General features: G+C 39.6%; 1 protein-coding gene across 3 annotated transcripts in view; it reads right to left on the minus strand.

Moving 5' to 3' along the window:
- The window catches only part of LOC118772976 (protein EFR3 homolog A-like), a 93,138-nt gene that overhangs the window by 9,452 nt on the left and 60,488 nt on the right, over positions 1–23,198 (minus strand). For all 3 annotated transcript variants that reach the window (XM_036521687.1, XM_036521686.1, XM_036521688.1), the window contains exons 8-15: positions 19,558–19,636; positions 10,499–10,634; positions 9,651–9,815; positions 9,188–9,302; positions 8,099–8,150; positions 5,457–5,629; positions 4,723–4,798; positions 2,401–2,562 (exon numbers count right to left, since the gene is read on the minus strand). In XM_036521687.1, the coding sequence (XP_036377580.1) occupies positions 2,401–2,562; positions 4,723–4,798; positions 5,457–5,629; positions 8,099–8,150; positions 9,188–9,302; positions 9,651–9,815; positions 10,499–10,634; positions 19,558–19,636 (958 nt within the window). The remainder of the gene's footprint in view (positions 1–2,400; positions 2,563–4,722; positions 4,799–5,456; positions 5,630–8,098; positions 8,151–9,187; positions 9,303–9,650; positions 9,816–10,498; positions 10,635–19,557; positions 19,637–23,198) is intronic.

The following is a 23,198-nucleotide window of genomic DNA, read 5'->3' on the forward strand; positions in this document are numbered from 1 at the left end:
TTTAACACAGGTAATACTGCTTCAGCAGCTCCCCATATGAAATTGCATCCAGAAATGCAAGAAAAAGCATCTTGCGTAATCACTTTTTAACCAACATTTTTAGCAACCCTTCTAGCAAAAATTGACATGAATGCATATCATTTCACAAATTCACTGCCAGATTTTTTATTTTAAGAAACACTAAATTCTAACCTTGAAAGTGAGGTCAAGTAATCCCCATTCTGAGGATTATTCTGCAGAACCCCTTATTACACGTCACCAAATTTAAAAAAAACAATCTTGATTTGATCTTTTTAAAAAACTGATTGAGAACTGAATCTGCCAAAATAACCATTGTTATATTCAAAAGATTTCTGTAGGGGTCACAGCATCTCAATATATGATCTCTGAGAGATTTTCATGGTATATAAATAGCAGCGACATGAACTTCCTGGATGCAGAGACAATTACCTTCTATTCTGTGAAACCCTTACATGGACAAGAACATTAACAATCCCTCTGATCAGGGCCATGGTGATCTGAGACCACAGGGTACACTGGGGTTTGCCACTGAAGGCCATTGAATCTAGGTGCAAAAGATAAATCAAACTGCTGGGATTCTGACAGTACCCCACCTTAAATCTGTGTCCATGGAAACTGTTCTCTTACAGGCAGTGTGAGAATTATTGGCTTCATTCTTGGCCGGACTTTGATCAAGCAGACTACCTTTTTCTTTCCAAATTTTACTATTTACTACCAGATTTCTGTTTGGAGAAAATTGCTTCCTATCATTATCCCAGATCCCTCTCAGATGTAGATACTGTACATGACATGGTCAGGGCATGGAGAACACCATATTCTATAAATTTTTTGGACCTGTATGTGGTAATTAGTGGTAGCCGTATATTCTTCGGAAAATGACGAGCTCCATACAAAGCACTCCATTCCTAGATTGGGGAATGAGTTTCAGGTGTGATTGAGTGTGTGCGTGGTTGTGTGGGAAGTCAGAAGGTATAAACCTTGATTTCACAGCCGGGGCACTTTCTCTTCTGTTGCTGCTGCTGGGGCCGACTATAGTGGGGTAATTTTCCCCACAAGGCATGCGTTTTAAAGTCTGCTGCTGCTCATATTGTGCCTTTTTTAATCGGGTATGTAATCCAGTTAATTCATTTGTTTTAAAGGTTACATGGGTGGACTGCGCAACACGTAGAACTCGACACAGGTGGTAATTACTTTTCAACTCCATGTATTCTCACATAAGTGAACAAACTGGTTTGTTTAAAATTGTAATGTTTGCTTGCAGATTTCGCACAGCGGTCATTGTGTGCAAGTGTGAAGCCAGTAGGCGGTGAAACTTTTTACAAATTAAGGAGCTTTGTGTGTGTAATCCCTCATCTAGAACAGGAAGTATGTAATGTGAATTTGAGCTTTTTAAAGGGTTAATTCAGTTTAATTCATTTTATTTAATTGGTAAAGTTTAATCAGTTAATTGCTAACGGTGTTATTTATTTCTGGTCTCTGTTAGGTTGAAATGATACCAAACACCGTTTCCTTTTAGTAGTTTTTGTTTGTTTCCCTTTAGTGCAGCAGCACATTTAAAATGGCATGAAATTGTCAGAGGGTGATTATATTGTTGAATATGCTCCAAGCCTATTGCTGCCTGAACCGAGTGTAATGTCCACTGGTGACCTTGTAGCTCTGTGTCTCCATAGCGGGGGGGTTTTCTCCCAGTGGCAGGTTGCCGGTCCATCATGGAGGGGGGAGGCCTCTTGGATGCAGTTCCCCTCCTTGCTGTAGCCACTTCTTCAGTGGGTTGGTTTGGGGAGACTTTCTTGCACAAGGTGTCTTAAAGCTAAGTGAATGTGCACTTATCTTTGGCTTGGTTGCAGTGGCTTATTCACAATTATATAGGTGTGTAGTGGCTTGGATATTTGCTTTCTCTCTCTCCCTCTCTGCTGTTCACTTCAGTTTCTCCAGCTGGAACCTGGCGTGAGTGGCGGGGTGGAGCTGGAGCTGGCACTGAAGAAGCCCCCTTCCAGTGGGAGTTTTTAGCCTTTTAACTAATGTATACATACTGATTACAATAAATTGTTACATATCCTTTTCTACAACTCATCTCTCATTTGGTGATTTATTATCTGTATGCGGGGTTAGCTTATTTATTAGCTCACGGGATGGGTTGAGGTCCTTCTCCTCTGTAAACTGAAGGTGGCATAGTCTAGTTGATCGTGGGCCAGGTATTAGGGCACCTCATATAGTCTTATGTGTTCATTTAAGAGCTGTCAAACTGTCAGTTTCATGAGCACTTTAGAACTGAACAACTGATCACATCACAGCAAACAGACTTTTTATTGCTGACTTTTGATCACAGTAGCTTGAATCTGCATACTTTACCCTGCTGCTCTCTGATGCTAGTTTTACCTGCAGTGCAATGACCAAACTGATGAGATCGATGACCACCTCCTCGTTGGCCAGCTCGATGGTTATCAGGGCCAGGGTGATAAAGAGCAACTCATAGTTCTTGTGGACATTGTCTTCCTCCCTGCAGCCCAGGTAAATGTGTCTGTACAGCTGTTGCCCATGCTGCCAAGAGAACAAACCTGATTAGCCACACGACAGAATTTAACAAGACTGTTCAGTAGAATTTCAAAAGCTCAGTTTCAGACAGCACAGTTCCATTATTACTATCACGTTTGCTTAGCAGACACCAGGCTAATGTACATAGTTTACAAGTTTTAGTTTAGCTGGATGTGGTGGTTTGAAAACATCTCTTCTTGATCATCATATGAAATCAAAATTATATAGCATAGGGAAGCTTCAACAGTCTTGTTAATACTTTTTAGTTTCTTCTATTTAGTGCTTGAAGGTAAGGCCATCAAATTTTGACAAGGGAAAAAGTCATGACTAAATTTTGTGTTTTCAGGCTTTTCATGAGCTGAGGGTGACCTTTTCAAGACAAGTCATGTTAACCTTTTTTCAATATCACGTTATCTGAACAAACTGGACATTCAGCCAATGCAGAATTTTTCAAATAATTTGCTTAGCTCAAGTAATTAGGTGGATCTATGAATTAGCCAGTGAGTTAGCATGCTAGTTAGCTAATGGAAAACTGGCTGAAATTAAATCATCTTATGATAATTACGTTGTCAATAAGTTAGATAGTGAGCCCATTTCCCAAAATTAGTTAGGCAGCAATCTAGGTACCCCACTGGTTGGCTAGCTAGCCTGCAGACTGGCTACAGTTTTTAGCATGGAAATGGAAGGTTGTATCTGGTTGTGACTAAAAAATTTAGGTTGGTGATATTAAGTTCTTACCTTTTAACCTTGGTACTTCTTTTGATTTAACAACAATGTGGTGTTTTTAAATTGGACATCACATGGAAAGTATTTTGGAAATGTTTTTGAGGCCTGTTAAGGTTATGTTTCCACACTACCATTACCATTATTATTAATCTTTTGGCTAAGAGCTTAGCTAGCTAATGCTAGCTAGCTAGTTGTCATGCACAAATAAGACTGCTGTCGTCTATTCCACGCCCCCCCAAAGACCTAAATCTGAGCTGTCTGTTTCAGGTATGGGGCATATCCTGCCAACTCAGTAGTATTTTGCTATTTCAACTGTTTTCCAGACAACAGAGCATGATGTAATCTATATTGGCAACTGCTTCTGTTAATCAGCTGTTTTACATGAGTTAAAATTACTGAAACTAACAAAAAATGTGGAAGGAGAGAAAAATAATGCTTGCATAAATTTATATCTCAAAGCTATGTACAGCTAAGTACAGTTATCACATTTAAACTGGGCTTTATCATGTTTAATTGCTTTTCAGATAATACCTTGCTTTGAGAGTAAAGCCAAATAGATGAGAATACCTTCACAAGTAGTTAAGAGGTGAGTTTGTTTTAATGACTGATACCATCATCACCAAAGTGTCTTTGACATGTTTAATTATCTGCAATTCAGCAAATACAATTGTCTGTTATTAACAAATGTTTTGTGTACATTAGTTATTATTGGGCTGATGTTTAAACTGATGGGGTTTCTGCATGTTACTTCAAAATTGGCCTTTTCAACATCTGTATTGTAAGTCACACAGATACACTATATGGACAAAAGTATTCAGATGCCTGACCATTACATTGTAATGACATACATATACTTTAATATGGAGTTGGTCCCCCTATACAGCTTCCACTCTTCTTGGAAGGCTTTCCACAAGATTCGAGTGTTTCTGTGGGAATTTGTGCTCATTCATTCTGTAGAACATTTATGAGGTCAGGCACTGATGTTGGACGAGAAGGCCTGGCTCGCAATCTCCGTTGCACTTCATCCCAAAGGTGCTCGATGGGGTTGAGGTCAGGGCTCTGTGCGGGCTAGTCAAGTTCTTCCACACCCAACTCATCAAACCATGTCTTTATAGTCCTTGCTTTGTGCACTGGATGCATGTTGGAATAGAAAAGGGCCTTCCCCAAACTGTTGCCAAAAAGTTGGAGGCATAGCATTGTCCAAAATGTTTTGGTATGCTGAAGCATTAAGATTGCCCTTCACTGGAGATAAGGGGCCTAGCCCAAACCCTGAAAGACAGGTGTGGCCAAATACTTTTGTCCATATAGTGTATAATCTGCCCTCCACTGTGGTCACTGTATTCAAGGCACAAGGTGAGACCCTCTCACTTTAACTCAAGATGTGAGCAACAAAAAAGACAAAAAAAAGAGGCAAAACATTTAGTACTGTTGCATTATTACCATTTTCATGAAGCTGATATCTTGCTTGGAAATTTTTTCTCTTTTTATCTTCAAAGCTGCCACATCTGGAATGATTCTAAAATAAAAAAGAACACATTCTTAAAATGACTCTACTTCAGACCATGAAATAAAATTATAGTCTGGAGAATTGTCTGATGTCAGTCACTTAATTGCCCACCCTCTTCTCTAGGGCAGCAATGTGGTGTGCAGGGCTCATAACCAAAATGTTGCTGGCTTGATTCCACACTGTTGTACTCTTAAGCAAAGTACTAAACCAACAACTACCTCAGTAAATATCTAGTTGGACAAAAATTAAGTCACTCTGGGTAAGAGCATCTGTTGAATGACAATGTAATTTTAAGGAGTAGTCTTTTACAAGGAATTCATTTTTCAAAACAGAGAAAAATGCAAAGAATGGGTAACCATTGCTTCCTTTACCTAAATTTGCATCAGTTAATATATTTTTGGACATATATTTTAAGAATTGATTTTTGCCATTTATTGTGGCAAATCTCTCAGGATTCATGACTATTTCTCTACACCATTATTTCACTTACAGTATAAAAACCCCATTAGTGTTACTGAAAAATCCTCCATCCATTTCCTCCTACTTCCTCTTGTGTAAAAACTGCTATCGTGCTATTAGAAAAAAACAAAGCACCACCATGTCCCACATTCACGTTACACGTCACAGGGAGCAAAAACTGGTCAGTCATATGGGCAACAACTATCACCTGATGCCCCGCAGCTTGGCCCTGTTGTCATGGCGATCAATGATGTTGTGCAGGATCTCCAGGGCCAGCTGTCTGAGTTCACTGTCCTCCATCAGGGAGATAGAAAAGAGAGGATCTAGGAGGGGTGCAGGGAGGGCTGCTGACATTGTCTTGGCCTTGAAACCGGAGGTCACCTGACATGAAAGGTCAAAGTCAGTGTGCCTTACATCAAAGAAAAGAGGTATCCTTTTTATTATATTAAGTAATAGTAATATTACTGATAGTGATCAGTACTTAGTCATTTTGCAGATACGCAGGAGCACCTGTGAACACACAATAATTTCCACCCAAGGTGCAAAGGACCTGTAGCGGAGCGAGTGGGGGGGCAGAGGATGCAGCTGCCCCGGGCCCACAGTTCTTCCAGTTACAAAGGGGCCCACCTTGGGCCCAATCTGCCTGACTGAACATGCATTTTTGTTGTTTAGTTGAATATTTTGAATAAAGTTTGTTTGTGTGTCTTGATTGCAGAAAAAAAAAGTCAGACTGAGGGTGTAAAGGTTTCGACCAACCCCTAGCTGAGTTTCTCGCCACAATATTTATTTTGAATGAGCAGAGACACAATAGAGTTACAGACAACTTCATTCACTGTCCAGTTTCCTTGTGTATGTGTAGAAACAGAAAAATTAAGCCTTCTGTTCAAGTCCCAAAGTATAGAAACTAGGCGATCGCCGGCTGTCTTATTTTATTCCCCCCCTCATCACTGTCACTGCTGATGGAGCCGCAGTATTTAAAAAAGGTCTCACGCAATGAGGTGTGCTGAAATAGCACACCTCATTGAAATCCACATTTTTCTCCATTCCACCCTTCCGTCTCCGTAAGTTTCCCCTTGGATCTGTCTTGCATCTCCATACTACCTATAATAGGCTGTATAAGGGCCCACTACAGGTCCTCGCCCCCTCTACAATGAGCCATCGGCTCCGTTCCTGCTAAGGGAGGATGAATCAAACCCACAGTATCAGACTAAACCAAGAATAGCTAAGGCATTACATTACATTAATTACACAAGTTGGACACGCTTGAGGGTTGATTATGTATGAGTACACATATTTTGCACATTTTTCTCATTTATGCTAACAGAACTGAGAGATGACTGGAATAAAATGCATTTAGCTCTCCTTGTGTTTTAGACACTTGGCAGGGTGGTACTTCAAACATTTAGTGTTGCAATAAATGGAATTTCAGTCAAAATTAGAAATTACTTCCTCATATGCAGAAAGGAAAAAATATCCTCAACCATGCAATAGCAGAAAATAAAGAAATACTGTATAAGATGCTAAATGATATGAGGATGTGAAAGTAAATGACATCATAAGAAAGCAGAACGGTACTGAGGTCTGTGCTGCTTTTTACATTATAGCAGAATTGGGCACACAGACTAATTTAAGAAAATCTGAACCTTGATATGCTAATCATGAGGAAAAAAAACAGTAAAAATCAGTAGCTCACAATACTACTTTTATCCAGGACTACTATTCTATGAACACTACTCTTAACTTCTAAACTCTTAAACTTTTAAGTTAAAGTTAAGTTTAAAATATAGCTCATTTAAATAATTGAAAATAAAAATAACATTTTCTATTTATTTCCATAGCATTCCCCCTAACAGAGCATTCTTATTTAGTTGAACAAATTATAGTAGTATAGCGAATAAGGGACAATTCAAACTGAAAATTCAGTCATGTAATTGCTATACACTGTCCTCTGTTTGTAAGAATTATTGATATATGATTCAACTGAAAATAATGATCAAAATAATCTAGGACAGAATCATTCCTATACTTGTTTAAACACTCTGCTTCTATGCTCACAATATGTAATATGAGTCTCAACTATACTAAAGCCTCTTGACATGGAGCGGCAGTGTAGCATAGTGGTTAAGGAGCAGCGCTCGTAACTGAAAAGTTGCTGGTTTGATTCCCCACTGGGGCACTGCTGCTGTACCCTTGGGTAAGGTACTTAACCCACAATTGCCTCAGTAAATATCTAGCTGTCTAAATGGATAACATTGTAAAAACCTATGAATGATGTAAGTCGCTCTGAATAAGAGCATCTGCTAATAATGTAATGTAAACATTTTGCCTTATGATGGCATTTTTGACTGCTTCTGAGGAAGAGTGCCTGCAGACAACAGGGTGGCAGCATTGCCCTCAATCACATCTGCAGCCACAGTGCTAGTGGTACACCTTGGCACCAAAGAAAGTCAAAAATAGTTTAAGCTTTCCACACTTCCAGCAGTAGGGAAGCAGGAGGGAAGAGATTACAGAATAAATCACCCTGCAGCATGGTGAATGGTGCCTTAGTTTTCGGGTTTTGGGGTTGGACACGCAAACCAGGCTGTGAGTGGGGCCGAGTCCCTCACAGTGCCATTGCCACAGTGGTATCACCATGGTGCTGTCACTGTGGTGCTGGTTTTGCTATCCAAGCCTTGCTCAAATAAGATTGTTGGTGTGCTCAGAGCCCAGATATACACTGGTGTACTTGTGTGATTACAGTTTGAGCATTGCAGCATTTCTATAATGGCAACGTTCATTGTCTACTTTCGTTTGTTGCCTTATGACTAATTCACAGACACCAGTTATATAAGTAGCCTGCAGAGTACTTGCCATAATGAGGGAGCGCAGCAGCATGATCTGAATGCATCTGGTGCTTTGATCCCTGTAGAAAACAATGAGAAACTTCAGCAGGACAATCCTGTATGTGTTGCAGACACATGCTGATCCCAGAGTGATCCAAATAGAAAAAAAATGTGGGCAAAAGATATCAAAAGAACAGCTTGTGCCTTGAGAAGGAACAGCAATGTTCATTCTTTGTCTTAACACAGCTTTAAGAGCCTTAGGTAATATTACAAGCACCTTAAAAGTAAAGATTAGGGACAACATTGGAGCCGATAGTCTCTCTCTTGCAGCAAACAACAAACATATTAAGAGATTTAGAAAACGGAAGAATCCTGAAAACAACTGCAATGTTTAAAATGAAATCACTGTGCAATCTGAGTTTTATCTAATACCAGATTTATCATACTTGGACTTGCAGACAAGAGACACACTGTTCTTGAATAGGTTTTGATGTTCAGCATTGAACTCAAAAGACAGGGAGAATAAGATTGTAAATTCCACAGTTGTGCAGAGAGTTGCCTGAATTTTGGAAAAACAAAAATTTCAGACAAGAACCTAGAACTAGCGTTGTCATGTTCACTTTCTTCAAAAGGAACTGTCCATAAGAGAGAAAAAGAAAGAATTTATCTTTGGGATGCAAGGATGCAAGTTTTATTATCAACTGTATATCAACAATTCCCACCTGGGGCACTGCTGCTGTATCCTTGGGTAAGGTGCTTAACTCAAAATTGTCTCAGTAAATATCCAGCTGTGTAAATGGATAACATTGTAAAAAAAAATCTGTAACTAATGTAAATCGCTCTGGATAAGAGCATCTGCTAAATGCCTGTAATGTAATGAGTATAGAGCATCCCTTCAGTCTTGACTTGAAAGAGCTGGCATTAAAATGATGAAGTTGAAAGTTATAGTATTGTCAAAGTCTAGTAACAACAAACAAAACCGGCTGCATTTGTCCCCTGATGTTTACACACATATTACTCACAGATGGCTCAACACAAAGTGGTCACCTTCTCTCACATTCCCCTAGCTAGTACAGGAGACAGAAGTGGTGCTAGTGCTGTTGCCATGGAGACATACCCAATCTGCACCATGTGTGGGGTGTGGCAGAGGGCCCCACAGACTGGAAACTTGCCCATAATGAACATCATCACCTCTGCTCGCTGATAGTCTGGCAGATTTCCACCAAAAAACCCTGCACAGTATCATTACAAACACATGGTAAAACACAGTTATTTTCCCTGATTAATGTCCTATAGATATGACAAATAGGGGCTTATGATAGGGAAACTAATTGATGGCTTCTTTGGAATTAAAGAGGTATATTGTCATACACTATATGTAATATTTCACTGACAAGAGTACTATGCTTTGAAAAAAATGGAAAACATGACAAGAACAGTTTCCAACCATCATTCAACATTGTCATTATATTCACCAACAATGACATTGTTTAGATGCATTTAAACTGTATTTTAGTATACAGGATTGGATTCCCAATCACATGGATTCCCAGGCAAAGATGAGTTAAGTCTTCACTGACCAATAGTCTGGACGATGGCATTCTGGACAATTTTCTCCTCACTCTCCTTGGTCTTGGAGGTGGTACTGCTTTCAGAGTTGTGTCTGGAGCCAACCCCATTCTCCAGTTCCACACTCATGTGTAGATGCTTCAGAAGGGTGTCGAACACCTCCAGCACTGTTGGACCTGTGACTCAAAACACAGCCCTCTCAAGAAGTTTGGAAATATGAAGGCTATAATCCAGCAGTCCTCCATGAGTCAAATATCTAATGTTCTTAGGTTTAGACAGTCAATCGATTTTGTAGATTCTTATACATTGTTTAATTTTGATAGTCCATAGAAAACTCATAATGATATAATAATTCTGATACATAATAATTCATAACTTATAGTCATAATATAAAATAGAAAGCTTGCTTCAATTCATTAATCAATTTTAAGTACAAATCCCATTGCTCTAGAATAAACATAGAAGTTTGAAGTTGTTTAACAAAGGTTGATACACATCTACGACATTAGAAGTTCTAACCAAACTGAAACTGTAGTGGCTAGACATTGCCCTCAAGAGACTAAGAATACAAGAATGCATCCTATTCATAGGTCCCAGCCTCAATTCAACTCTCAAAACTGAATGCTTGATCGGACGTTGTAGACTATTCTTCCATTTTCACGTCACTAAATGTCACCAAAAAAGATCACACAACACCCTTTAAACAACACTGATTGTAGTGTAACTACCAAACATTCTCTGTTCCCCATGTCAAATGTAGAGCCTCGGAGGTGGAATGTTTTAGCCCGGAGCTGGCTCCCTGCTGGACATACAGCCAATGTGTGGGTCAATGTTAGGTCAGCCGTGCATCTTTCCTCACCGATGGACCCCTTTGCTGCAATTTCTACTGCCTCCTGCAGGACCTGCACCATGCCCGCTCGGACCTTCGGCGTGGCCCTGTTGTGGGCATCTAAATGGCCTAGAACTTGCTGGATCACATGGTGGGAATACTGGGCCTAAGACCAGCAAGAAAAGAGAGCATTAGGGGTATGTAAATGTAAATGTAAATGTATGGTATTCATGTTCTCATGCCTTTTTGAACTGGCAATAGTACAAAATGTTAATGACTTTCTCCTAAATCAAACTCTTGACGACTTGACTGTTCACAAGTACAATTGGTTATTTGTGCTTCAAATGGGTCCTTTAGTAATCCAGCACAATTTACATTTTATATCTGTTACTGGGGTTTGAAATATCAAATGAGGTTATATCATGAACAAGAGGACTTTATACCATCACTTTATTATTTTAAAATCTGTCGATTGATTTATCAGAAGTCCAGTTTTCCACTGACTGTATGAACGGTGCTTAGTGTAATATTTCTCACATAATAGGGGTTCTCTCCAAAATTACAGTGGAATTAGGCAAACTATAAAGCTGTCATGCAGTCTATAATTTGAAGCCTTATGACTGTCCTTATAACTGTATCTTTGTAGGCCCAATGCATTGCAAGGTAAAAAAAAACAAATATAAACAAAGGGATACAAACAAAAAGACAACAGAGACTAGGTATGTGTGCACATGGGTGAAGGTGTGTGTGTGTGGGAGGGAAGTGTGCCAAGTTGCCTGCCAAAAACACTAGAACCATCTGGAACTGAGAACCATCTAGGTAACCTTCATGCATGTGTGACATAAATAGTCATCTCACTCTGCTGTTTGCTTGAAGATGGTCATGCAATTTCTAGGGTACAAGCACAAAAATGAACAGAAGATTCTAATATCTGTGTATGTTGCAGAGGTTGAAACTTTAAGATGGATTTCCTGAGAAATGCAAATAGGCTGACAAATGCGACATTCGACAAATGCGACATTCTTGACTGGTTTTATCAGACAGTGTTGCTGCAGTTGTATCAGAATACCCCAAAAGCCTGATTTCAGCTCACTCAAAACCCTTAAAAAACAGAAAAGACTGCCAGAGTAAATTGATTATCTTGAAGAGACGGCACTGGCCACCTGGGGACCTGTGACAAAATGAACAATTAAAAAAAAGAAACAAAGCATGTCTAAGGCTGCATTTCATGCAATTTGATTGCAGGGGGGCACTATAATGACACTGAAACAAGTTGTATACTGCTAGATGCTTCGTGATGAGTGTAATGTTTTTTTTTTTAAAGACCCACCACCACCCCCCCTCTTCGGAGGACAACTTTATTTTTAATAAGGCAATACATTTGTAATAATATACTTATGGATATTCATAAAAAGGGGGGATTGTGTATAGCACAACATACAGAATGTGAAATAAAGAAAACACAAGACAAAACAAAGTGACGAGTAAGACGGGACGAGTAGGACAGGACAATAGCACAGGACTAGACAAGACAGTTGACGAACATGAAGAGGCAAGTTATTAGAGATTGAGTAAAGTAAGCTATGATTCACATTGGGTGGTCACGGTTTAGGGATGCTGAAGGAGGTTGTCAGATATATTCTGCAAGAGTGTAAGTGACATGTGTCTATGTGTATGTGTAATTGTGGTAACTGATAGGCAAAATAAGTAAATAAAATAAAAAAGGGGGGGGGACCCAGAGTAGGAAAGTTAGGGGTCAGGGGGTGAGGTGGGGTGGAGGGAGGGGGGCGCCAGAAAATGGGGAGAAGGGGGGTATGTGTCTGGTAATATACACGGCTTGTAGTTATGTTTGGATTGAATTTAGAAAAATTAGAAATGGGTACCAAATGTCTTCAAAGGCTGATATTTGGTTCTTTTTGTGAGCATTACTTTTTTCCATTGAAATGTATTCTGAAATTAGATTAGTCCAGTGAGTGATGTGACAGGATTTCCTTGATTTCCAGTTTTGGAGGACTACTTTCTTAGCGACAGTTAGAGAAATGAGCAACGGATTCCTGACTTTTGATGGGATGTGAACTTTGGAGATATCACCAAGGAGACAGAGTGTTGAGGATGGTGGGATTCTGTAGCTCAGGATGGTGGAGAGTGTCTCAGTAACCGTGATCCAGAAAGACTGAACTGGTTGACAGAGCCAGATGGCGTGAAGATAGTTGTGCTACCTGAAGTGCATTGTGAACAGATATCTGTGTCCCATTCTTAACTTTTTACTTTGAGTGATGTGAGTTCTGTGAATGACTTTATATTGTATGAGCTGCAGGTTTGTGTTAGTGGTCATGGAGAAGGTATTCTTCCAGATTTGTTCCCAGAAATCAGGGTTGGGAGAGAGGGCTAGGTCAGCTTCCCACTTGGTTGTTGGTATTGTTATTGTATTATTTGAGTTGGAGATCAGTGTATATAGTTTGGAGGTTAATTTTTTAGAGTTATTGATTTTCATTAGTTCATCAACTAATTGAGAGGGTTGTAATGTGTTGTTGGTTAAACTGGTTTTGAATTCTGAATCTAAGTTGTTGATATTGAAGGAACTGGTCTCTCCCAACCCCATATTTCTGTATGAGTGTGTTGAATGATATGAGTTGATGATTCTCAAACAGGTGGTGAAGGTGTGTGATTCCCTTTTGTGCCCATGTGGAGAAGTAAATAGGTTTGTTCTGCAACATGAAGACTGGGTTGTGCCAGAGTGGGGTGAACTTATTTAGAGCTAGTGATGATTTAGTGATTTGATTTGTTTTCCACCAGGCTGTCAGAATTGTAGAGATAGTAATGAGTTTACAGTAGTTAGATTTTTTGATTGATTGTGGGAGAAAGGGGAGGTCTGCAATTGAGATGTTTGTACATTGGTTTTGTTCTAGTTCCAGCTAGGGGTAATTGTATTTGTGTATTTGGATCCATTTGACTAAGTACTGTAATTGATTTGCGAGGAAGTAGTGAAGGAAGTTTGGTGCCTCGAGCCCGCCATATGATTTTTTATTTTGTAGTGTTGAGAGTGAAATTCTGGGTTTTTGGTTTTTCCAGTAAAATTGTGTTGTTAATGAATTGAGTGTTTTAAACCATTTATCTGTAGGGGTAGTGGGGATCATAGAAAATAGGTAGTTAATCTGGGGTAGGGTTTTCATTTTGACTGCGGCAATTCTTCCAATGAGTGTGAGAGGGAGTTTGGTCCAGCATTTGTAGTCGTCTTCAATTTTTCTGAGGAGGGGAGTATAATTGAGGTTAAAGAGCTCTGACAGCCTGGGGGAGATATTAACCCCTAGGTACTTGATGTTGCCAGTGTGAAGAGAGAGGGGAGAGTCCTGAGCTCCAGAATCCCAGGCATCCTCTGAGAGGGGTAATACTACTGATTTATTCCAGTTTATAGTGTAATGTGAAATTTTTGAGAATTTATTGATGATATTGAAAGTTTCTTGAAGTGATACGTATGGGTTCTGTAAGTACAGTAGTAGATCATCTGCATATATACTGATTTTATGTTGTATGTTAGCTACCTGAATTCCTTGGATTTTGCTGTTCTGTCGTATTGCTGCTGTGAGAGGTTCAATGAAAATAGCAAAGAGAGAAGGCGAGAGTGGGCATCCCTGTCTGGTGCCCTGGTGCAGTGTGAAACTTGGTGAAGTGATTCCGTTAGTGTTAATGGTGGCTCTGGGTGATGTGTACAGTGTTGTAATCCAGTGCATGAACGACTCTCCAAAACCAAACTTGTGTAATGGGTTGAATAAAAAGGACCAATTTACCTTGTCAAATGCTTTTTCTGCATCAAGTGAAATGATAATGGTTTTCTGTTGGGTTGGTTGTGATATATTGATTAGGTTGAATATTGCGTATATTATCTGTGGCGTGTCTATTTTTTATGAAGCCTGTCTGATCTGGGTGAATGAGCGTGGGGATGACTGTTTCTATTCTGGATGCTAGCGCTTTGGTGATAACTTTCAAGTCGGTATTCATTAGTGAAAGAGGTCGGTAGCTAGAGGGGTGACTTGGATCTTTGTTGGGTTTTAATAGTCATGTCATAGCAGCAGTATTCATGTGTGTGGGTATGGTGGAGGAAGTTTTTATTTCTGTAATTACTCTGTTGAATAGCGGTGATATGTCCCGAAAGTGTCTGTAGAATTCGGCTGGTAATCCATTTGGTCTGGGAGATTTGTTACTTGGCACGTTGTTGAGAGCTGTGGTGAGTTCACTGAGGTTAAGGGGTGCATCTAGAAAATTAATTTGTTCAGCAGTTAGTTTCAGTAAGGTCAGATTGCTAAAGAAAGCATCAATTTCAGATTATGCGGGTTGGTGAGCAGAGGATTGCTGTAAAAGTTTTGAAATACGTTGTTTATATCTTGCGGGTTCTGAGTGATGGTTCCTATAGAGTCCAAGATGGATGGGATGATTGATTTCTCTTTTGCCAAATATTTACTGTTTGCTTTATTACTGTATTGAAAACCATTATATTTCAGGTGATGAATTAGAAACTGTATTTTTTTCTGTGTGATATCTTAAATTTGTGTTTGGAGTTCTTTTAATTCATTTTGATTTGGTTCAGTGGGATTGCAGGATATTTCGTTTGTTAAGTGTTTGATTCTTTGTTCTACTGTATTTTCCAATTGTTGTTGCTGTTTTTTCCTATGTGAAGAGTATGATATGATTTTTCCTCTGATTACGGCTTTCCCAGTTTCCCATAGCAGTGAGGGTGAGGTGTCTGGAGTTAATGTTAATACTTCATCATAAGCCTCATAAGTCTTTAATACATCTTGGTTTATTAACCAGTGTCCATGTTTATTTTGATTTTACATAGATGATTTTATATGTGTATCTGTTGCTACTTTCCTTTTTAAAATTAGTTTTCGTTGTTTGCATTTGTCAATGCCAGATTGATTCATGGCTCTCTTTGGCAAGACTTGTGTGGGTGTATCAAGACTTTAGAACACATTTGTATTAACATTTTAGAAAGACAGACAGGCAATCACACACACACATACACATATTTCATATACAAGAACCAATATCACAATGAATCTGCACAGCAGAAACAGGCACAGTGTAACAGGAAACCAACTTCATTATAACAGTAGATGAAATGAGTGCCAATGACTTACAGATGGATGGACATTGAATGTTTGCTGAAGATAATGTGTGTTGGAAATTACACTAGCAACACGAAGCTGGCAATGCCAGCAAATGCAAACAGGCACAGTAATGGTAAGTTTCTCCTCCATTTTCTGGAAATCAATATATATTTCTCTGTTTCTCACTGACTGGCTTCATATACCAAGACAGTTGCAGTGCTATACCAGCACTGCAACTGTCAAATCAACAATACTGCCAATTTCCAACATGCAACAGTTATGACGTAAAAAGTGGAAATGAGCTTGTGCCAACCAGGACTCTTTCAGACTGCAGTGGGACGCCTGTCCTTGATGGAACTCAGATAGCCAAACACAAACGTAAGACCATGGGTGCTTTCCCCAAGTAGTCTTTAGCAGAGCAGCTTTTTGAATTAACAGTGCAACAGAGACTCTTCCCTTCTGGAGGAAGCCACTCGGGAGAAGTAATGCAAAGGATCCAAACCCACATGCTACTGTCTCTGTCATTAACATCAGCTGTGAGCTAGCCTGTGACTGTAGCATGAGAAGATAGAGTATATTATGAGGTACATGGAATATTGGACCTGGTGGGTAATAGCTGTTTTTTTAAGTAAGGAAGGTCCACATGCAACAAAGTCTCCAGTCTTTTCCTTTCTTTGTTTTGTACTGGACATATAAGCTGCAGGATGACTGAAAAACTGAAGAAATGTTAGCATGGTAATTTGAATGGGGTGAGCTACACCATCAAGTGAATTTAAAGATATTTTATATATATATTGTATATATATAAACAGAGGTGCAAAATACTACTGCATGAACATGAAAGATTTGAGAAAGAAATTTTATGTAAAGTATGAAAAGTATGTATATCTATGTATCATTAGGTTTTCCACATGCTGTGGAAAAACTGAACTGGATCATCATTTGATTTTTTGTGTGAACAAGCAATTGAATTGCGTTTCATTTCACAGTCTCTAACTCACTTATGTGACCTCTGCAACAGCAGACCTTCTTTAGTTAATCTAAACAGATGCATTTATAGTTGTTGTACATATTTAAGGCATTTAAAGTTGAGTTTTTTTTTTTTATATATTGAAATCTTTCAAGCCCAATTATTATGATCATATGTCTTTACACTATATCTGTTCACCTAATTTATTTATGTTGACTTGCAAATTTGCTATTATAAACTGTCAGTGCTGAGTCTGAATAGATTATTTATTGCAATTTATTGTTGTTTTTACAATTCTGATACTGCAATGGTTCACAGACTAAATAAAATTACATTCTTATTAATGATGAGAATAATGTCAAACATAAGTAAGCATTAACAGTGCACAGTGGGCTAATGTTATGGAAACAGTCATGGTGTATGGTTTCATTTTAGCACTGTTTTGAGCCTCAAAATAGAGCAAGCTGTGGTGTCAGTTACTGGACCAAGACTTTCTGTTTAAATAATGCTAAATGGTTTTTCTGTTGTAGTTAACAGGGCAGACAGTACTAATGGTCTTGTGGAATTCAGTGAAGTTTTTTTTTTCTCCAAGACTTCAATCTGACCAAACATGTCTTCTGCCTCTGCACTGAGCCCACAAAGGGCAGAGTTCTGAAAGATCATTCTGTGTGAGACATCAAATATGTCACATTTGGTTCTCCTGGGTCCTCATACCACACCTTCAAACACAAAGCAAAGGCTGCCATTCTTTGAGGGAGATAAGGATGAAACTAATTTCCTCCCTCACTGATGCTGAATCAAGATACAGAACTTTATTACTTTGCACAAGAATGAAAAGAAGCAGATGATGGAGAAACATACTGACTTCAGCTCCTCTGGCTGTTACAGACTGCCAGTCATATACATTACCGTACTGCATGTGTTTATCTCTGAGAAGCCATTCAAAGGAATTACTCACATTTCAGCTTCGATTTTTTGTAGAGAACAATCAGAAGGAAATGCAGAAGGAAAGACCAATGCAAACTGGAATGTAACAAAGTTTGTCAAACACTTTGTTTGCATGTAAGAGCATAACGTAGTGAACACGTGATTGTGATAGCCCACCTGATCACTCCTGTGCGACAATGTCAAATATGCAACATTGGAGTAGCTATAAAATGTATCTGGTATACTAGCACAGCATAGGATGCACCAGTAAAGTCAATTGCTCACAAGTTCAATTTAAGGCCCATTTTGTGGCATTATCCTCCACACTGTGTTTCAGCGTACCCCTTTCATGCATGAATTATGAGAAAAATGGTCCAAATTTTTTAAAGATTTTAATTTTTTACAAAATTCTGATTTATTTAAAAGTTATTTAACTGTCCACGCATGTGGACACCATGCAACAAAGGAGTAAAAAAGGGTATAAAGCCACAGCTGACAATAAGGAATGTCATTTCTTTTTTAGGTTATATTATGTTATGTATATAAGCTCAATCATTAAAAAACAACAACACATATTTTAGAAACAACAGAGGAAAAAACTCAAAGTGATATTAACAATTGTGGTTAAATGTACTGTATGTGGAAACCTTGCAACAGTGTAGTAAATATAAGAATACATCCACCCCTAATGAAAAAAAAAACTAATTTCTCACTTTTTAAGATCATTTTCAGTTCATGTTGAATCGTCTCAGTTATAAAAATATCAACATCCAATATGTAACAAGCAACAGAGTACAAATAACTCTTTATAGTTGTAGGAAAATTATATTAATTATATTAATTATAATATAAGCTAATTTAAATCATAGTTGAACAAATACAATAGATATAATAGCAAGTTACACAAACAGGACTTAATGTAATCTGAGTCCACTGTTGCATGACGTCCACATATGTGGGCAGTTGGTTTTTGAGGTATAAAGACTACATTTAACTCAAAATTTAGGTTTACAAAACACAGACATGTTCATCAGTTTCCTGTGCATACTAGTATTTATTTTTACCTGAGTTGACCTCTTTGAATAGAAGTTTTTCACAGATATGCCTGAAGCATTTTGTGCATGGCTACCACTGTCACCCATCTTGGATTGAGGGTGTCAGCAATCAAATAATTTTTGGAATACAAGATAGTAACTACTGTTACACTATTGCTATGAATCTACTGAAACTACCCCCAAGTGGTCTGGAGAACTCCATCATGATAAACTAACCCAAAATGGAGTTAAATGAACTGTCCACAAATTTTAACACCATGCATGAAAGGGGCACACTTTTGTATACTATGACAGTCCATCACATAATCAGTACAAAAAAAGCTACTGTAGGAAAATAGAAAAATAGTGCAGTTCAGCATAACTCTTTGAAGACTTATTTTAAGTAAACTACAAATTCAGAATCTTTACTGAGAACAGCTGAACATATCAAGTCAACACAGATGATCCACACATGGTTCACTGAATTTGGAATGCATTATAAATGCTGTGTAGATCAGTGAATACAAATTCATAGCTAGGCATGAGCAACAGTGATAGGTATGCAAGGTATGTTCTGGAGCATAATTTAATTACCATGCATTAAACACTGTTACAGTAATAAACTTCATATACCATCATCAGAAAGGACTGTTGGGCAACTACCCCCCCTCCCCTCTCTCTCTCTCTCTCTCACACACACACACACACTGATTTAGGTCTTTCTGAGAGGGCTTTGGCCTTCTGGCATTGTGAGGAGAACACTAATCCAAGTCCCTACATTGACAGAATATGCTCTAGATGATGCCCTTCTCTATTAGACAATATAGAAACCCTTAACTCATTTTTGCCATTGGACATATTTAATTGCTGTTTTCTGCCTCTTGGATAAGTCAACAAATATTTTAAAAGGAAACTTATGAAAAGGTTCTTGGCTCAATGTGAAAACCACATAGCAAATAAATGGCCCTACCAGACGGATATATGACTGCTTGTTTCATCCCTTTATTTTTCAGAGAATAACCATCAACGCCCTTCAATCCATGACCTTACCTGAATGGAATACATGATGATCCTGAAGCATGAACCAGCAAACTCATTTGGTTCCCATAGGTTATGGTTGTCCAGATGTCTAAAATAGACATAGACAATATTGTTAGAACTGAATAATGTTGGGACTCAAGCTTAGTTCCTGCTAATTTTAATTATATTATATCATATTATTATACTCATGTTTTATGCAGTTGCTCAGAAGATTATTTTATCAGGCATAATTAACATTTTACATAAAATCTCAAAACACATTTCATGTAATTTTTACTGAGGCAACCCAGACCTTCTTCAAGGGTGCAACAGTGCTGACAAAATCAGAATTTGGTTTGAAGTCCAGTTTCCTACTTGCAGCTCCTACTTTGAATGGAACTTTTCACAATGGCTCGAGGCATTTTCAATTCAACCAAACACAACACAGAATATCTATAATATAAGTGTACATTGAGAGCAGCCAAACTTTTTGTGTGGATTAATTGATTGTACTGGTGGCTTGAGTGTGTGAAATTGTGTTATCATTATTATGGTATGACCTCAACATATATCAGAAGATTCTGACCTAAATTTGATTGACCTAATTTCTGGCATCTTGAACTATCCCTCTGAAGTGGACCTGAACCCATTTAATTTGTACAGCTAGGTGTTGTTATTGCTAGGCTCTAGGCCTGTCGCACCTCCACCGGTGCCCGCTTTGTTAGCTGCAGGGTCATCAGCCGGGAACCACCGCTCATAGATGTTTCGCCCCTTATCCCGGAACATCTCCTGGTGGCGGGGCAGTGAACAGGGACATCTCCCTGACACCCCCTGCAGCTAACCTTCTTCAGGAGTTGGTTGCTCCCCTGCCTTGTCCCGTCTTCTCAGCCAGAGCCAAAAGCATGCCTTCTCTGCCTCCTCCGATACTTCCCTGGTTGTCTTATACAGTCTGGCTCCCCGTAGCCCCAGGTCCTTGAGCAGAAGTGTCATTGAGTCTCCCACAAAGCCTCTAGCACCCACCTCCACCGGGCAGAGCCGGACGCAAGCAAGCACTCTGCGACCAGGTCTACATATTTTGCCCTCTTCCTTTCGTGGGCTGCCTCCAACCCCTCTTCCCAAGGCACTGTCAGTTCAACCACCAGTGCTGATTTTCTGGCTGTGGTCTACAGCACCATGTCTGGCTGCAGTGTGGTGCTGCAGATTTCCCCTGGAAAATGGAGCTGCCTGCCCAGGTCCACCTCCATTCTCCGCTCTAACCCTGATGTCAGGAGCTTAGGTGCTGGTCTCCTATTGGTGTTAGCTGCAGGCTCCCCCTGCCTAAGAAGGTGGATCCTCTGTTGGCTCCCTGCTGGACTCTCGTTGCTTGCCTCTTACCTTCTTTTCTCCACTACCTCTGCCAGCTTCCTGAGCACTTGGTCATGTCGCCATCTGAACCGACCCTGTGTCAGTGCTGTTTTGCAACCTGACAGCACATGCTGGAGAAAGGCATTGATGGTACCGCAGAGGTCACAGGTTTTCTCTGTCCCAAACCACTGATGGAGGTTGCAAGGGCAGGGTAGGGTGTCATAGGTTGCCCTGATGAGAAAGCTGAGTTGAGCCTGTGGCAGTTTCCAAAAGTCTGCCCAATTGATCGCTCGACTCGCAGCACCCTCCCACGTTGTCCAGCGCCCCTGCTGCCCCTGTGCCACAGCCTTCACTCTGTACTCCTCCTGCTCCATCCTGGTAACCTCAGAGATGACAAGGTCCTTCCTCTCCCTTGATCTGGACCATAGGCTGGATGGGTCACCCCATCCGAGGCCTGCCCGCCATGTCTGGACCCTGTCCACCACCTCCTGGTGTTGCAGTCTGCTCACCGCCTTCTTTACTTCTTCCTCAGCCCACCATTTCCTTCCAGTCACCACTCGGGCATGCATACATTTCACCACCTTGTCGGAGGAGTCCCTTAACTCCATCATCAACCTTGCCTTCTCTTGCCTGTACCCGAGGGTGATAGATTTCAGGGGTAGATGGAGTGAATTCCACCCATACAGGCTTTCTGCTGAAAAGCACCGTGGGAGCCCTAGCCATTTACAGATGAAGGAGTTGGCTTTGGCATCCATCCTGCTTACAGCTGATGAGGTGACTTCACACAGTTTTAGGGGCCACATTACCCTTGGGTACAGAGTGATGTGATAACACCACACCTTGTACTTTCCGGGTAGTTGGCTTGAGTCGATCTTTGACGGGTCTGCTAAAAGCTGCTGAAGGATGATTTTTCCCACTTCCTTGTCTGAAAGACTGGATGTAGGCTATATTGCCTTCCTAGACTTTGGATGGGCTGGTCTGCAATGTGGGGGATGTTTTCCCCGCCAATGGTGAAGGTGGCTCTATCATTCCGCTCCCTTTCACTCTTCGACTTATGTGGCTTGAATTTCATCCTTGCCCAAATGATCAGCTCGTCCAGCCTCTTCAAGAGCCTGGATACGCATGGTGCAGTGAAGGAGGACGAAAAATGACATAAGCCTAAATAAATGAATAACTAAATAAATGCAGAAATAAATAAATACATAAATAAATTAAAAATAAATACATTTTGGAAATGAAAAAGGCTATTTCTGTATTTTTACATTTATTTATGTATTTATGCATTTCTACATTTATTTATTTCTGTATTTCTACATTTATTTATTTATGCATCCACATTTATTTATTTATTTCTGTATTTCTACATTTATTCATTTATTTATTTATGCATTTCTACTTTTATTTATTTACTTCTGTTTTTCTACATCTCTACATTTATTTATTTCTGTATTTCTACATTTCCACATTTATTAGGGGCCAAGCACTGAAGGTGCTAGGCACCTATTGTAGTTAGAATTTTTCACTATTATTATTATACTTTCTCCTCTGGGAGTCTATGGCAGCCCATAGAACCCCTTGGTGGATTTTTATGAAATTTAGCACATTGACAGAGGACAGTCCAAAGTATCCATGCCTCGAATTTGGGATCAATCTATCCATCTTTGTAGCGCCACCAACAGGCCAAACTTCAAGGTACATTTTTGCTTATAACTTTTGAACCGTTTGTCCTAGAGTTGTGATCTTTTTTCCCCTAAATCCTTGAGTCATGACGATTCGAATGCACCCATTGGCTGCCATATTGGATTTTCCTCCATTTTGAATTTTTCTAAAAACATACTTTTGCGAACTATGTCCTAGGCCGTTGATCCTAACACCACTGGTACGTATCATCTACAGATGGATACCCACCAAGTTTCATGAAATTTGGCCATATGGGGGCGCTATACCAAAAGAACAGAGAAAAAAAAATTCAAATTCCCATAGCTTTGGAACAAAAGCAGATGTTTCAACCAAATTTCTTGTGCATCATCACAGTAAAGGACCCTAGCTGGGAAAGCATGAATTCTGTGTGTTGGCCATTTTGTTTTTGCCATCATAGTATTATCAGTTTTTCAATGGTTTTCTATGGCAGGCCATAGAAGCCCTAGGTGGATGTTGGTGGAATCTGGCACCATCATAGAGCACAGTCCAACGTATCCAGGCACCAGTCAATCCCTGTAGCGCCACCAACAGGCCAAATTTCAGAATACATTTTTGCTTATTACTTTTGAACCGTTCTGTCCAAGAGTAGTGATCCTTATTTCCGCTGAATCCCTGGGTCATGATGA

The sequence above is a fragment of the Megalops cyprinoides genome, chromosome 2, assembly GCF_013368585.1.
Source record: "Megalops cyprinoides isolate fMegCyp1 chromosome 2, fMegCyp1.pri, whole genome shotgun sequence".
Classification (NCBI taxonomy): Eukaryota; Metazoa; Chordata; class Actinopteri; order Elopiformes; family Megalopidae; genus Megalops; species Megalops cyprinoides.